The sequence below is a fragment of the Hyla sarda genome, chromosome 1 (genome assembly GCF_029499605.1).
Source record: "Hyla sarda isolate aHylSar1 chromosome 1, aHylSar1.hap1, whole genome shotgun sequence".
NCBI lineage: Eukaryota > Metazoa > Chordata > Amphibia > Anura > Hylidae > Hyla > Hyla sarda.
The window spans coordinates 265084939-265102059 of NC_079189.1; the positions used below are offsets into that span (position 1 = coordinate 265084939).

The 17121-nt window shown below is 38.1% G+C and overlaps 1 protein-coding gene across 15 annotated transcripts in view; it reads left to right on the forward strand.

Moving 5' to 3' along the window:
• The window catches only part of PTPRS (protein tyrosine phosphatase receptor type S), a 784683-nt gene that overhangs the window by 257371 nt on the left and 510191 nt on the right, over positions 1-17121 (forward strand). For 14 of the 15 annotated variants that reach the window (XM_056571644.1, XM_056571636.1, XM_056571669.1 and 11 more), the window contains exon 6: positions 13761-13871. In XM_056571644.1, coding sequence (XP_056427619.1) covers positions 13761-13871 — 111 coding nt within the window. Of the gene's footprint in view, positions 1-13760; positions 13872-15151; positions 15171-17121 lie in introns of those variants that run through there. The other variant, XM_056571726.1, reaches the window with a different exon arrangement.

Consider the following 17121-nt stretch of genomic DNA (forward strand, 5'->3'; position numbering starts at 1 on the left):
ATCACAAGCACAGTGCTCTCTGCTGACATCTCTGTCCATTTTAGCAACCATGCATAGCAGATGTATGCTAAGGGCAACATGGTGGCTCAGTGGTTAGCACTGCTGCCTTGCAGTTCTTGGGATATGTGTTCAAATCCCACTAAGGACAACAGTAAATAAAGCATTATTATTATTGGGTTAAACATTTTGGGTTAAACATTTTAAACATTATTATTATTATTATTATTATAATAACGTCAGCAGAGAGAACTGTGCTCTTGATGTCATCAGAGAGCATTCCAAAAAGAAAATAATTTCCTCTGTAGTATTCAGCAGCTAATAAGTACAGGAAGGATTAAGGATTTTTTAATAGAAGTAATTTACAAATATGTTTAACTTTCTGCCACCAGTTGTTTTAAAAGAAAAAAGGTTTTCACCGGAGTACCCCTTTAAGATAAAAACTCGATCCTTCATGTAAGGGGGTAGGTTAGGGTTAGTTTAACTATCATATATTTTTATTTGACATAAAAGTAACAAGTGTATTAAGTTTCATCAAAATATCTCCTGCCATCTCCTGGGGTTTTGATGAAGAGATTGTAGGCCCAAATTTGAAGGAGGCCTGGTTTTGTGGAAGTGGGCTGGACTTGCAAGCTGGACCAATGCACAAATAGGGTAGAAAATAAAAGGGGTGTGGCTTAAATGGTGGGTGTAGCATGCAGGAGGGGTGTGACTGGACTGACACACTCGCCAGGAGATGCAGAGCTTGGAGTAAGGTACTGGAAGTCCTATATACTTGCATAGGACTTAAAGGGGTACTCCGGTGGAAACCTTTTTTCTTTTAAATCAACTGGTGGCAGAAAGTTAAACATATTTGTATTACTTCTATTAAAAAATCTTAATCCTTCCAGTACTTATTAGCTGCTGAATGCTACAAAGGAAATTCCTTTCTTTTTGGAACACTGATGACATCACAAGCACAGTGCTCTCTGCTGACATCTCTGTCCATTTTAGCAACCATGCATAGCAGATGTATGCTAAGGGCAACATGGTGGCTCAGTGGTTAGCACTGCTGCCTTGCAGTTCTTGGGACATGTGTTCAAATCCCACTAAGGACAACAGTAAATAAAGCATTATTATTATTGGGTTAAACATTTTGGGTTAAACATTTTAAACATTATTATTATTATTATAATAATAACGTCAGCAGAGAGAACTGTGCTCTTGATGTCATCAGAGAGCATTCCAAAAAGAAAATAATTTCCTCTGTAGTATTCAGCAGCTAATAAGTACAGGAAGGATTAAGGATTTTTTAATAGAAGTAATTTACAAATATGTTTAACTTTCTGCCACCAGTTGATTTAAAAGAAAAAAGGTTTTCACCGGAGTACCCCTTTAAGATAAAAACTCCATCCTTCATGTAAGGGGGTAGGTTAGGGTTAGTTTAACTATCATATATTTTTATTTGACATAAAAGTAACAAGTGTATTAAGTTTCATCAAAATATCTCCTGCCATTTGGAAGTTATGATAGAGCATACATTTCTCATAGACTTGCATGGGACATTAATTAAAAACCCTGACAAATGTGGGTGGGTTAGGGTAATTTATCTATCCTATGTTTGTAGTTGACATATAAGTAACATGTGTACAATGTTTTATCGAAATATCTTTAGCCGTTTGGAAGTGATGCTGGAACATACACCTTGAGATAGATATATATATATATATATATATATATATATATATATATATATACTGTATATAGATAAAAAGGTTGTGACCAACCCCCCTCAGGGGAGAAAAAAACAACGCACGCATTTCTAGCATATACCATAACCATAATACAAATCATATACCCATCCACTTTTAAAATGTTCAGAAGATAGGAAAAGCATAGAATAACATCTTCGTTTTCTGTTACATGGTCATGACAATAACTGGATTATAGAACAAATCAGAAAAAGGAATTTGTTTTACAGCACATGATTGGCGTTATACTGTATACTTAGTAGCATTATATACATATTTATATAAAGACTTAAAAAATAGTCATATATTGATCTACTAAATAAGCTGGTCTAAAACATATACTAGAAATGAAAATGTCTGTCACACCATGTGTCATACATTTCTTAATATTTTATTCATAAAAAATAACAAAATCCATTAAAAAAATGTAATTTGATAAATGTAACACATAGAAATGTGTACCATACAAAGAAGTTAAAGTGTAACTCTCATGAAACAAACTTTTTATATATTAAAGATAAAGCCCTACTGAACAACTTTTTAATTGCTTTTATTTAAAAATGTTATCTCCTTTCATGTTTTTTTTTTTTTTTTACTTTAAAAACTTCTCCACTAGGGGTCTCCCTAGCAATCCTATCAGTAAGCATTTCGGACTCAGTGAGTGCGTCTGAAATCAGCTCAGTGGAGCTCTCAGCCTGTCAGACAGGCAGGAGGGAGAGAGAAAGCACTGAACTGTACACAAGCACGGAGCAAACAGAGAGGATACATTCCCTCTTCTCTTTTTCATGTTCCTCTCCCCTCTATCCACTTTCCACATGGCTAATTATATATGCACTGCTCTCCAGACTTGCTGAAGAGCATAGAAAAAAGGTATTTTTAGTTTGTTTTTTTTAAAGCAAAATAAATGCAGGGATAGACTTTGTCAGAGTCGGGGACAGATGGGGAGGGGGATTAGGGGAAGTTTAGATGGTGATAGGTACTCTTTAAAGATGATGGATGATAAGGAGCACTGTAGAGCACAGGGGCACATATTTCTACAGTCCCCCTTATTGTTTATAGTTACAGTTTTGTGTGTTGCATTAAAAAATGTATTCTTTTTTTTAATGTTTAAAATGTTGAACCATGTATGACATGGTATTAATTCACTAGATTGTGGTACTAAGTGTAGGTTTTGTAAGTTTGTAAATGTGTTGCATTACATATTATGTAGTGATCGTGAAGTGTACCTTATTTATCGGGCCTGGAGAAATCTTTGCCACATCTAGGAACCCTGAACCTTGCCCACTGCCACTTCCCCACCCACCTTACACTGACCACTTTCTGCCTTTATAGCATATAGGCAAAATGCTAACAATTAGCGACTGTGGGGTGGGGCGCTTGGTGGTGTGCATTAGATAAAAGCAGATTTTATGTAATCTGAGAATATCCAGCACTAGCGGATGCACACAAAGTGTTGTTAGAACTGTGAGATCTGTAATAAATAACAGTAATATATCACTACCAACATAGTTTATGCTTTTCTCAAATTGGGCAACCTAGTGACAAAATCCCTTTAAATGGGTTGCCCCATCTTGTCAGTTGGCTTTTTATGGCCAACTCTGTCTGGCCTGTATGCGGCAGTTTGAGATAATTGAGAAAGCCGCAAGTAGACGAAGTGGGGAAAGTGGCATAATGTGCATAACTTTCAATTTGAATAACTCCCATTGACTATAACAAGAGTTACGTAAACGGCGTAGCTGAAAGTGCTACACCATTTGTCTAACTCCCATTAAAGTTTTCACTTTTTTTGGCTATCTTGACCACCTTTGGCAACCGGAAACAGGCTGAAGGTGGCCGGAAAAAGCCAACTGACAAGAAAGGAAGACATCTTGAAGACACAAGGCTGTGTTCCCAAAATCCAGATGAGAAGTGTTTGATGCAAAAACTACCTCTATATCTGGCTGAAGAGAGGAATAAAGAAAATCTTGACATTTCTATTTTAAGATTTAAAGCTATAGGTACTTTTCATTGCACGTTTACATTATATATATTGCATTGTGTTTAATTTGGTACAGCAACTGTTTTACATAGACTATATAAAAAAATGTTGTTTCACTTTAGCAGCCTTAACCCCTTAAGGACTCAGCCCATTTTCGCCTTAAGGACTCAGACAATTTAATTTTTACCTTTTCATTTTTTCCTCCTCGCCTTCTAAAAATCATAACTCTTTTATATTTTCATCCACAGACTAGTATGAGGGTTTGTTTTTTGCGCAAACAGTTGTCCTTTGTAATGACATAACTCATTATATCATAAAATGTATGGCGCAACCAAAAAAAACACTTTTTGTGGGGAAATTAAAACGAAAAACGCAATTTTGCTAATTTTGGAAGGTTTCGTTTTCACGCCGTACAATTTATGGTAAAAATGACGTGTGTTCTTTATTCTGAGGGTCAATACGATTAAAATGATACCCATTATTACATACTTTTCTATTATTGTTGCGCTTAAAAAAAATCACAAACTTTTTAACCAAATTAGTATGTTTATAATCCCTTTATTTTGATGACCTCTAACTTTTTTATTTTTCCGTATAAGCAGCGGTATGGGGGCTCATTTTTTTGCGCCATGATCTGTACTTTTTTTTATACCACATTTGCACATAAAAAACTTTTAATAATTTTTTTATAATTTTTTTTTTAATAAAATGTATTAAAAAAAAGTAGGAATTTTGGACTATTTTTTTTTTTTCGTTCACGCCGTTCACCGTACGGGATCATTAACATTTTATTTTAATAGTTCGGACATTTACACACGCGGCGATACCAAATATGTCTATAAAAAAAAATTTTACGCTTTTTGGGGGTAAAATAGGTAAAAACTGACGTTTTACTTTTTTATTAGGGGAGGGGATTTTTCACCTTTTTTTTACTTTTACTTTTAAATTTTTTTACATTTTTTTTTACACTTGAATAGTCCCCATAGGGGACTATTCATAGCAATACCATGATTGCTAATACTGATCTGTTCTATGTATAGGACATAGAACAGATCAGTGTTATCGGCTATCTTCTGCTCTGGTCTGCTCGATCACAGACCAGAGCAGGAGACGCCGGGAGCCGGACGGAGGAAGGAGAGGGGACCTCCGTGCGGCGTTCTGAATGATCGGATCCCCACAGCAGTGCTGCGGGCGATCCGATCATTCATTCAAATCGCGCACTGCCACAGATGCCGGGATCTGTATTGATCCCGGCACCTGAGGGGTTAATGGCGGACGCCCGCGAGATCGCGGGCGTCGGCCATTGCCGGCGGGTCCCTGGCTGCGATCAGCAGCCGGGATCAGCCGCGCATGACACGGGCATCGCTCCGATGCCCGCGGTTATGCACAGGACGTAAATGTACGTCCTGGTGCGTTAAGTACCACCGCACCAGGATGTACATTTACGTCCTGCGTCCTTAAGGGGTTAAAGGGGTACTCCCATGGAACACTTTTTTTAAAATCAACTGGTGCCAGAAAGTTAAACAGATTTGTAAATCACTTCTATAAAAAAATCTTAATCCTTCCAGTACTTTTTGTCACGTACCTGGATGCGGGCGGTCTGGAACAGGATGTGGATCCTCTACCTGTGTGGCTGATGACTCGGACAGTATCGGGGAGCGGAGTCTAAGGTGCTGCTGGTCTTCACCAGAGCCCGCCGCAAAGCAGGATGGATTTGCTCTGGCAGGTGACACCCAGGTCACTACCCCCAATACGGCTCGACCACACAGGTAACGAGGTACAGGAGGATGAGACAGAGGCGTAGTAGACGTAGCATAAGGTCAAGGCAGGCGGCAAAGGTTCATAGTCAATAAACATAGCGGAAAGGTCTGGGTACACGGGTATGGCAAACAGGCAATAGGCAAATGGCACTGAAGATTCGGCAGGGGGGTGTGTGAATGCAACAACTTTATAATGTGCTGTTCAGGTGCATAACTAATTATGGGCATACTGGCCCTTTAAATCTCAGAGCCCCAGCGCGCACGCGCCCTAGGAAATGGGGACACGTGCGCTGGAGCTTAGACACAGTGAAGGAAGCAACAGAGAAGCGAGGTAAGTGACGGGCCGGGACTTGCATGCGGGCACGTCCCGCGATGTGAATCCCGGCCCCGCCAGGAGCAGAGACAGTGCGCTCGCGGCCGACATGTCGGCCGGAGCACAGGTAGTAACACTTTTTAGGGGCTGTATACTAAAGAGAAATCCCAAAAAGAAATGCAATTCCTCTGATGTCATGACCACAGTGCTCTCTGCTGACCTCTACTGTCCATTTTAGGAACTGCCCAGAGCAGCATATGTTTGCTATGGGGATTTTCTCCTGCTCTGGAAAGTTCCTAAAATGGACAGCAGAGGTCAACAGAGAGCACTGTGGTCATGACATCAGGGGAAATGCGTTTCTTTTTTGGATTTCTCATTAGTATACAGCCCCTAAAAAGTACTGGAAGGATTAAGATGTTTTAATAGAAGTGATTTACAAATCTGTTTAACTTTCTGGCAACAGTTGATAAAAAAAAAAAAAAAAGTTTTAAACGGGAGTACCCCTTTAAGGTTTTCACATATAATGCAGGCTGCTTTACCTCATTAACAATGATATTTGTCAAAATTGATCCCTGGTGGCTTGGGCTACAGTTCTCTCTCGTTTCTCTCCTGAACAATTTTCAGGTAGAGCATTCAGCACTCTTATTGTCTGACAGTTGTTGTGTGTTGCCTTTGTCCAGCAGGAGTGGCCTAGTTCTTTGTTCAAGAGGAGTAATCATTGACTACCTCTGCCAGGAGAAAGCACACAGAAAAGTGGTTGACAGCTTTTTTTTTGTATGAATTTGTATACAAGGAAAACTATGGATTCTTTTGTGTGGTCAGGAAAACCAGAACTAAGAGACTTTCTCTATGATCCTTGATAGCCTTTTCAAATATCATGGGGAGTCAAAAGGTCTCAAAATTCCATGCTTAGTTCTGAGTCAATAGATAGCTGTGGATGAGCATAAGCTGTAGCAGTACCCCGGTTCAGTGTAACAACAGTAATGCAATGCATTTACAATGTTTTACTTTCTGTAAAACATCAATGTTTTATAGTTATTTTTGCAATATAAAAAGGAATAAAAACAATACAACCAGACAGATTATAAGAGTACAGACAAAATCTGACTTTATTAAAAGGTTTTGGACAATTTTTTTGGAATGTAGATGGCAGGGCAGAATATACACAGTAGACAGCTAAAATGACATCTATAAGATCCATTTTGTTTGAGGTTGCAAGACCCTCTACCTGTAGGAAATATATTCATATGCAGAAGGGAAAGGAGGGACAAAGAAGAAGGTAGCAAGTACTGAAGGGGAGGCAGGCTGACAATGAGTGAAAAAGCATAGAAAGGACACACATTGAACTGAAAGATCAGAATAAACATTTGTGCACATTACTTTTGCAGGCTCACTGGTATTTTGTAAAAAAAATTGTACACATCATACAAATTCTGCTTGGGGCATGTAAACTGATGAGCATAATTGTGTATATGAAATTACCTTTTCATATATAAATGGCTATATACTTTTCTTTTTTAATCAAGAAAAGCAAAGTAACTACTTCCTGAAGTACTATAAAGAGACTTGTACTATAATATTTGCAATCCTGCCAAGAGAACATACATTTTACCATACAAATTTGACAGGCTTTTTACTCCTTGGTAAAGCAGAGGAAGCCATTTTGTGGTCTGTTATCTTTGCCATTTTCAAGACAAAATTTCAACGACAAGTGTCATAGCAGCTTGGAATGTATAACAGTGAAAAATTCACAGTTATTTGTGGCGTTTTTATTTTAATTTTTTTCTCGTTTTTTCCCGATACATATTCCTTTAACCATACAGAAATTAATCTTTTAAATGGGCACTTTCATTAAAACTAATTTTTGCTATTGCACTCCTTATGGTAAATGAAAAATATTTCTAATATACTTTGTTTAAAAAAAAGGAAGTTTTCTATGTTTTATTTGTGCTTAAAAAAGCTCAAGAGCACATTTTCCCCCAACTCATACACAGACTTTGGACCAAAGTCCAAACACAGGAAGTGCCGCCTGGAGTGCAGAGGGGGGGGGGGGTGTCCAAGCAACAGCATATGGCAGTTATGTGTGAGAGGAGCTATGATTGGATGAGGCTGGACAACCCCCCCTCAGCACTCCAGGCGGCACTTCCTGTGTTTGGACCAAAGTCTGTGTATGAGTTGGGGGGAAAATGTGCTCTTGAGCTTTTTTAAGCACAAATAAAACATAGAAAACTTCATTTTTTTTAAACAAAGTATATTAGAAATATTTTTCATTTACCATAAGGAGTGCAATAGCAAAAATTAGTTTTAACTAGAGTGACCCTTTAAGTAAGTAGAATCCATTTACAGCTGTATATCTGCTATATATTTATTTACCCTCTGTGCTCCACTGTCATATACAGCCACCATTCTTCTAGCCTCTCTACTGCATGCTGTATAAAATGTTTCTTCTTTTTGTGGGCATTGTTACCATGTCTTACTTACTAAATGATAGCATGTCATAGTGATTGCTCACTGCAATAGGGCACAGAAGAATGATAAAGTGTATTGCAAATGTATTGTGATAACAAAAAAATCCAATAGCACCACTTTTGTCAACCATGCAGACCTTTAATTCACCAAGAGCTAGTGACTGTGGATATCCTTGACACTTGTTTAGCTTCTTGTATCCTTATTCCTCAAAAATATGTACTTTCTACATAGCATTCCACAAAATGGCTTACTTTATTTTTTGAAGGGATATTCCAATCTCATAAACTGATGGTACATAACTAGATTAAGTCACCACTTTGTGACCAGTGGAGCCCAACATCTGGTACCGCTATCAGTCCTGAAAATGCTACTGTTTTATATTGTTTAGTTCTACTTAAGGATGCCACTGCAGCACAGTTCCAATTAAAGGAGAACTCCAGAATATAAAAATTGTTCCCCATACTGCCGGCAGTAAAAAAAAAAATAAAGATGTACATACCTTCCTCCGCTCCCCAGGGGCCTCTGGTAACCGGCTCTGGTCTCCGCTGCGATCCTCTTCCTGGTTGCTGGTGGTCGGCGAGTCATACTGAACTCAGCCAATCACCATCCGCAGTGAAGTCCCGACTCGGCCGGCGATGGGCTGAGTGGCAGTGTGAGAACGCTTCAGGACAAAAAATTCTTCACTACACCGTGCCGGGGCTGAAGACATCACACTGCCGCTCAGCCTATCGCCGGCCGACTTCACTGCGGCCGTTGATTGGCTGAGTGCAGTATGACTCGCCAACCACCAGCAACCAGGAAGAGGATCGTGGCGGAGACCGGAGCCGGTTACCGGAGGCCCCGGGGGAGCGGAGGGAGGTATGTACATCTTAAATTTTTTACTGCCAGCAGTATGGCAGTAAAAGTTCTCCTTTAAGTGAATAGGCCATGTTACACTTCCCTTTTCAGCCAGATGATAGAGAGCATTGCTCATTGAGCAGGATAAGACAATACTTATTTTCCTAACAGCACACAGAGTGACCACAATGTTATATGGGGTAAGTTGCACACGTATGAAATACTGATGAACAGCCATGCACCTACCTACTATTTTTATACTAATTTTATACATGCACATTGATAAGACTTGTGTGTATATATATATATATATATATTTTTTTTTTTTTTATTATATATATATATATATATATATATATATATATATATATATAGTCAAAAAACACGGTAGGGAACCGGCACTGTATCAATGGACTTCAAGTCCTAAATGGGTGCTCAGCTTCAACAGGTTCAAACTCCAAACCTTCCAAAGTAAAATCCAAAAAGGAAGCGGCACTCCAAATTGCAAAAAGCAGTGTGTTTATTCACCCATCAGGTCAATGCGACGTTTCAGCCTCACAAAGAGGCCTTTCTCAAGCCCTTGAGGCTTGAGAAAGGCCTCATTGTGAGGCTGAAATGTCACATTGACCTGATGGGTGAATAAACACACTGCTTTTTGCAATTTGGAGGGCCGCTTCCTTTTTTGGATTTTATATAGTATTTCCATTCCACAAGCTCACCACTTGTGTATGAGGTCCTTATGGGCTTGCGGGTCACACTTGTCACACATGTTAGTGTGGAGACTCATGAGACAATTAGGACCCTTGAGGGAGGTTGGAAACCTTAGTTAATATTTTGGTTAAAAAAACATGAAAAAAAAAAAACATGTTTATCATGTTTTAGGATGTAATCTGGCTTTGTGATGTTGGGGACAATGGAATTGCAATACTTTGTGAGGTCTTTTAAAAAAGTGCTGGACAGTTCACCTAACCTAATCTAACAGGCAGTAAGCCAGCATAGTGTAGTTTATGTTATTGTGTAACTGGCACCCAGTAGAGGCCACATCTGTGTGAAAGTACCATACCTAGAACGTTATTATTCGGTTTACTACTGGGAATTGGGATTGTAACCTCTTCTTGCATCAGTAGGTATAGCCTTTTCTTGTGTTTTGAAGCACATTTGATCTTATTCTTTGTCCAAGGAAAAATGATCTATGAGATCAGACCCCAACGGATAAAATTGGGGCATATCCTACTTGAGATGGGAATACCCCTTTAAGTGAAAGGTCCAGTAACGCTATTTGTTTAGATTATAACATTTTAAATCCAGTTGTTTAGATTTTTGTATGTGTGGCTAGAAGAATTTCTTCCTGGATACGGGCCCTTATTTTATGGCTGTGTGCCTGGTAACAAAATAAAAATCCTCACCACTGTCACTTTTTTCCTTTGCTTTCATTACAGAAAATACACCAATTCGAGGTAAGGCATTTTGTAACCCAAAAATACTATTTCCTCCCTATATTTGGACCTCCCTTACTCCTCTTAGTTTTTATACTAGTTTATCTTGTTCTTGTGTTATTCAATATCTTTTCTATTCATTTTACAGTGTTAATGAACATGTACTTACCCTAATTTAGTAAAAATGTGCTAAAACACTGCCTCATTTTGAGACTACAGTTTTAAACTTTTTACCATGCATCCCAACATCAGTATCAACATTCACAGTTTGCTCCAAATTTTGCGTTGTCCAAATGTTACTCATACTGTATATTTGTGAGCCATTACCAGATACTGTTGAAACTAGTCATTGTGCACAAAAGCATAAAGGCATTCATTTAGTAAGATTCTTGTTTAGTAAGATTTAGTACAAAAAAAGCTAAAAGGGAATTCTGACAATTTTCTAAGAACACATGTATCTTATAAATTTGGACTGTTCTAAAGTCAGAAATGTAATCTTGTTGTGGACAGAGCTTTGCAATGATGTTTGCACCATTTGCTAAAAGTAGTGGGACACACCTACTCTTGCTAAGCACTTTTCAAAACTGTTGAGTTGTGGAAAAAGTGATCACATTTCTTTGTACAAAAATTGCATGTGTCATTTTCCCACCTTTTTTAGGCTCAGTTTATGTTACCATAAACTGAATAATAAAAGTGAACTTCTGTTTTTACAGGTAAATGAAAAACCTATGCTTTAGACTTTGTAATTATAGAAGATCTTTAACCCCTTAAGGACACAGCCCATTTCGGCCTTAAAGGGGTACTCTGCCCCTAGACATCTTAAAAGATGTCTGATCACAGGGGTCCCGTTGCTGGGGATCTCCACGATTTCTACTGCAGCACCCCTGCCCTTCAGCTACTAATGACAGGCAATACATCGTGACATCATGGCTCCGCCCCCTCGTGACGTCACACCCGACCCCTCAATGCAAGTCTATGGGAGGGGGTGTGGCATGACCTCACGCCATGCAGCTGAAGAGCGGGGGTGCTGCAGGAGAGTTTGCAGGGGTCCCCAGCGGCGGGACCCCCGCGATCAGACATCTTATCCCCTATCCTTTGGAAAGGGGATAAGATGTCTAGGGGCGGAGTACCCCTTTAAGGACACAGACAAGTTTATTTATTTGTTTTCATTTTTTTCCTCCTCTACTTCTAAAATCCATAACTCTTTTATATTTCCATTCACAGACCCATATGAGGGCTTGTTTTTTTGCATGACCAGTTGTACTTTGTAATGACATCAATCATTTTACCCCAAAATGTATGGTAAACCCAAACAATTTTTTTTCTTTAAGGAAATTTAAAGAAAAATCACAATTCTGCAAATTAGGGGGGGAGGGGGTTTCGTTTTCACCCTGTACACTTATATGGTAAAACATTACATGTTTTCTTTATTCTCTGGGTCAATTAGATTAAAATGATACCTATAGTTACATACATTTCTATTATTGTACTGCTTTTAAAAAAAATCTCAACCTTTTTTTTTTTTACAAAACCAGTACGTTTAAAATTGCCCTATTTTTACCACCTCTAACTTTCATATTTTTCTGTATTCAGGGATGTGTGATGGCTATTTCTTTGCACCATGATCTGTAGTTTGTTTTAGTACCACTTTTGCATATATGTGACTTTTTTATCGCTTTTTATTAATTTTCTCTGCTGTTTGATGACAAAAAAGCAGAAATTCTGGAAAAATTTTTATTTTTTTTTACCTTTACGCTGTTCGCCCTTGGGGATCATTAACATTATATTTTTATGGTTCGGACATTTACACATGCAGCGATACCGAATATGTGTATTATTTAACATTTTGCACGCTTTTTTGTATTATAGTGGAGAAAAGGGGAGATTTCAAACTTTATTGGGGAGGGGCTTCTTCAAAAAAATTGAAAACTTTTTTTTACATTTATTTTACACTTTTAACGTCCCCATAGGGGACTATTTATAGCAATCATTAGATTGCTAATACTGTTCTGTGCTATGCATAGGCATAGCGCTGATCAGTATTATCAGCGATCTTCTGCTCTGGTCTGCTGGAAGGCAGATCAGTGCAGAAGACCCTGGGAGACGGACGGTGGCAGGTGAGGGGACTTCCGTCCACCATGGTGATCAGATCAGCCATTTTAAGTGCCGCACTGCCGCAGATGCCATGATCTGTATTGATCACGGCATCTGAGGGGTTAATGACGGACATCAGCGCAATCGCTGATGTCCGCCATTAACGGCTGGTCCACAGCTGCTGACATCCGCCAAGGCCTGCCGTGCATGAAGCGAGCGCAGCTTCTGCGCTCGCTTTACAGCTACGCCATAAATGTACCGCGCTGTGCACAAAGTATCTCTCTGCAGCGTCGTACATTTACGGCATGTGTCCTTAAGGGGTTAAAGTGTCCTGGTAATCGCAGAGAGATATGAAATGTTTTGATCAGTCAGGGTCAGTCAGGTCAATCAGTCAGGTACTCTGACCCTCAGTTTTCTCTCAAATAAAACTGGAGAAGGGGCGATTATGTGCTCTCTGGCTCTCTCCATATTACTGTGCAAGATCTGCTCCATCATAATTCTATGCGATTTATCTTGTGCAGAGAGACTGAAAAGGAAGCAAGCCAGAGAGTGAAGCCCATAACTATGAGCTTCTCCCAGCTTGTTTTAGTTGGGGTCTGAACCGTTAGAGTTAGACCTTGACTGATCAAAACATTGGACATGTGAAATTTTTTTCTAATGACAAGGCCACATGAAAATCTATACAGTTATGGGTTAATATTTGTGCTTATAAAAGAACATGTTAGAACCAAGCCATAGGTAGAGTATCAAGTAGATGTTTGTTGTACCTGTTGCTGCAAAAGTACAGTTTCTTCAGCTTTTGAATTGTCTTAAGATGGTCATAAAATTACATTTTGAACAAAATATGAAGTACAATAGTGCTATTTGATTTATTACAGTTGCAGTTTATTACAATGAAATAGTCAATAGTCTGAGAGTAAAATCTAAAATGGGGTAGTCATATTAGTAATGTTCATTCAAATTGCTTATTGCTTTCTGTGAATAGGTTCTTCAGTTCCATGTCTGCTGACTGCTTAGATATGTTCAGACTGCTGATTTAGCAAAAGGTTCCCCCAACAGCACCTCCAAATTGGGACACCAGAATAAAGAATACATGGATCCTGAACTTAATAGTTTTTTTTGCTGTTTTTTCTTCTTCCATTACAGGTGCCTTACAAATAGAAAATAGCGAAGAAACTGATCAGGGGAAATATGAATGTGTGGCAACAAACAGTGCTGGAGTTCGATATTCTTCTCCTGCTAATCTTTACGTGAGAGGTAGGGAGCAGCAGAGCTCTGCACGCTGGTAACGAGTACAAACTGAGGGCTTTACCTGCTCTATGGTCCTAATGGTTTTGCCTTTTTTTATATATATATATATAATAATACATTAATGTGTATGTGTTGCTGTGTTGCTACTTTAATACTTTAATACTAACTAGATAGGATAGTTATCACTATTACTAGTTAAAAAATAGTTCATGCTGATTTGTCACTAAATATGAACCAGTGAAAGCATTATTTCTATATATTAAGTGGAACATGCAAATTAATTGCAAGTGTTTGACATTATTGTAATAAGACAAGGAATATAAATCCTTGTAAGTCATTTTTTCAAATTAATGGAACTCAACTCCTTGTCCAGAAAAATTAATTGTATTAATGTATGTATATGTGTGTATATATATATATATATATATATATATATATATATATATATTCAAAGTAAATGCAGGTACAGTGTATGTCACAGAGATTCTTGGTAGGTATAAATAACTCTTTATTTCAGATTTTATAATGTTATCATTTGCTGAAATTATATCAGTTAATTTGTAGATACAATGCAATACAGTTTAAAATTAAAATACATTGTCCTGATATTTTTGGTCTTTTAAAACAAAAAGAACAAGAATCAGGGTATAAAGGTAATTAATTGAGAGCGTAATGACAATCAGAAGCAAATTTTCCAGGTTGTTGGAAAGTCTTCTTTTGATGACCTGAACCACCCCTGCAGGTTTCACAGAGCCCTGCAGCACAGGGAGGTGTCCAACAACAGGCAGATTTCTTATCATTGTGAGACATCTTCACTGCATTAACTGTATCTCTAAAATCTGTAAACTAATAAATATATTTCTAAATTGAGTTTTACTTAGGAAGTATTGCACATCTATAGTCCAATAGTAATAAATTAATCAATAGATTTTGCTATGGTTGTTATTTTATTACCTTAATACATCTAAATATGTATTTATACATATATGTATATATGTGTATATACATATATATTTCTAGATATTGTAGAATTGACTCAGCTTGTTTAAAAGGAGCATGGTTATACTTGACTGGTCAGAAACAGAAAGACATGCATTACTGATTTGAGTTGGATAACCAACTCAAAAGAAAAGGACATTTATTTGTTAATAATTTTAATATATATTAATGGTTTAGTCGCTTTGCAGCTGAAAGCCTGGAGAAGGTCTTTTTTTACTCTCTCTGTGTCTCCCCTATTTTTTCTCTTCTCCTCATGTCATTGTGTTCTGCATCAAACCCCTTAACATCCCTCAGAGCTACGAGAAGGTTGGTGTGTTTTTTTTTGTTTACGTTCTTTACCCACATTTTTACATTCTAAAAAGAAAAAAGAAAAAAAAAGAAAAAAGAAACAAATAAAACATTATTTTAGTGATGGACAGTGCAGCTGTCCATGGGCTTTGGGGATTGAGATGATATTGCATTGTGAGACCTCTCTATGCATCCTTTGGTAATGTTGCTGGGTTTTTGCACTTTTCGTCGTCATGGTTATTGGGTGCTTGGGCATTGAGCCTGATGCATGATAGAAGAATGCAACTATCTTTGCATGTATTTTGTTTATTTTATCTGTGTATGTGTGGGGGTTGTTTTTTTTTTTCTTGAGTTTTATTGAGTTAGCAAGTTTCTTTTTAGTTTATTGTGTACAAATAATGCATAGATTTCTAAGGTTCCTGCCCTGGGTCTTGGTCAAGCTACATTAGATACAAATACTCTCAAATCTTTCAAAGCATTACTTTGGTAAACAATTTTTATTACTCGAGTCAATATAGCTTATTGTGAATTTATACTTTTTTCATACAAATAGGCCCTTTCACTCACTATTAGGTGAACTTTTCTTTTCTTCACAAATTTGCCCTAATTATTTTTATTTTGTATTAATAATTTTTTTACGAAATTTCTGGTAGCTGGGTGTTCCATAGTTTGCCCAGGGCAGGAACACAATTATAAAGATTTAAAAAAAAAAAAAAAAAAAACATGTATCAGTGTTCTACACTGTTTTTGTATTGCTTTGTCTTTGCTTTAGAGGAGAAAAAAAGATTACACCTTGTGAATTTTTATCTCCTTCAGTCATCATACTTATGATGTTGCAATCTCTGCCAATCACACAATTTGATGAAATTCCTAATGTTTAATTACCAACACACATCCATCATTGTAAAGCAATAAGGTGTAATCTAAGCCTCTGTTATTTTGTACAGGCTGCACATTATTTTTTGGCTCCCTTCCCTACATCCCTTTCTTCTGCATTTTGGAATAAGACGGAATTATTCCTGTCTCGCCAAAATGGTATTATAATATTTGTCTTCTCCCACCCTGTTTGGAGCCGCCGCTTGCTGACTGTTGGAGTGCAATGAAATAATTGGATTATGTTAGTGCTTCAAATGCTCATACCACTATGTTATGTTTTTTTATTGTAATTTTATTATATTTTACCATTTTTTTTTTTTATCTAAATCGGGGCTTGAAAATCAGTGGTTTAATTATTTAATACATCCTTATATTATATGTATTGGAAGGAGCACTCACAAAGTTTACTTCTAAATAAAAATTGGGTTTCCTTCACGTGCGTCTTGACACTTCCAGCAAAGAGCACACTATATAAGTAGTTGGCAAAGTCATGATGGCTTGAAAAGCTTGAAGATATACATTTGTTACTAGGTCATTAATAATGGACAAGAGAATTTTGAGAGATCCTATCCTCTCTTCTTAATGCAGAGTTCTATGTCTGGCCAGACATTGCTTTTTCCAACAACCATTTTAACCCCTGGAAGACAACAATATGTACATTTACCTTCGAACTGGAGATGCCCCAGATAGCTATAGATGGTCCTCATTTATGGTAGATCACAATGTATAGCACTTTGCCATTAACCCCTTAACGACCACGGACGTAAATGTACGTCCTGGTTTGGCGGGACTTCCCGCACCAGGACGTACATTTACGTCCTGTGTATGACAGCAAGCATCGGAAGGGTGCTCGTATCATACACAGCAGGTTCCGGCTGCTAGCAGCATCCGGGGACCCGCCCGTAATGGCCGACATCCGCGATCCCGTCAGTCCGCCAGTAACCCCTCCGATGCCGTGATTAATACAGATCACGGCATCTGCGGCATTGCGGCACTTTGATTGGATGATCGGATCGCCCGCAGCGCTGCCGCGGGGATCCGATCATCCAGCATGACAGCCGGAGGTCCCCTCACCTGGCTCCGGCCGTCTCCC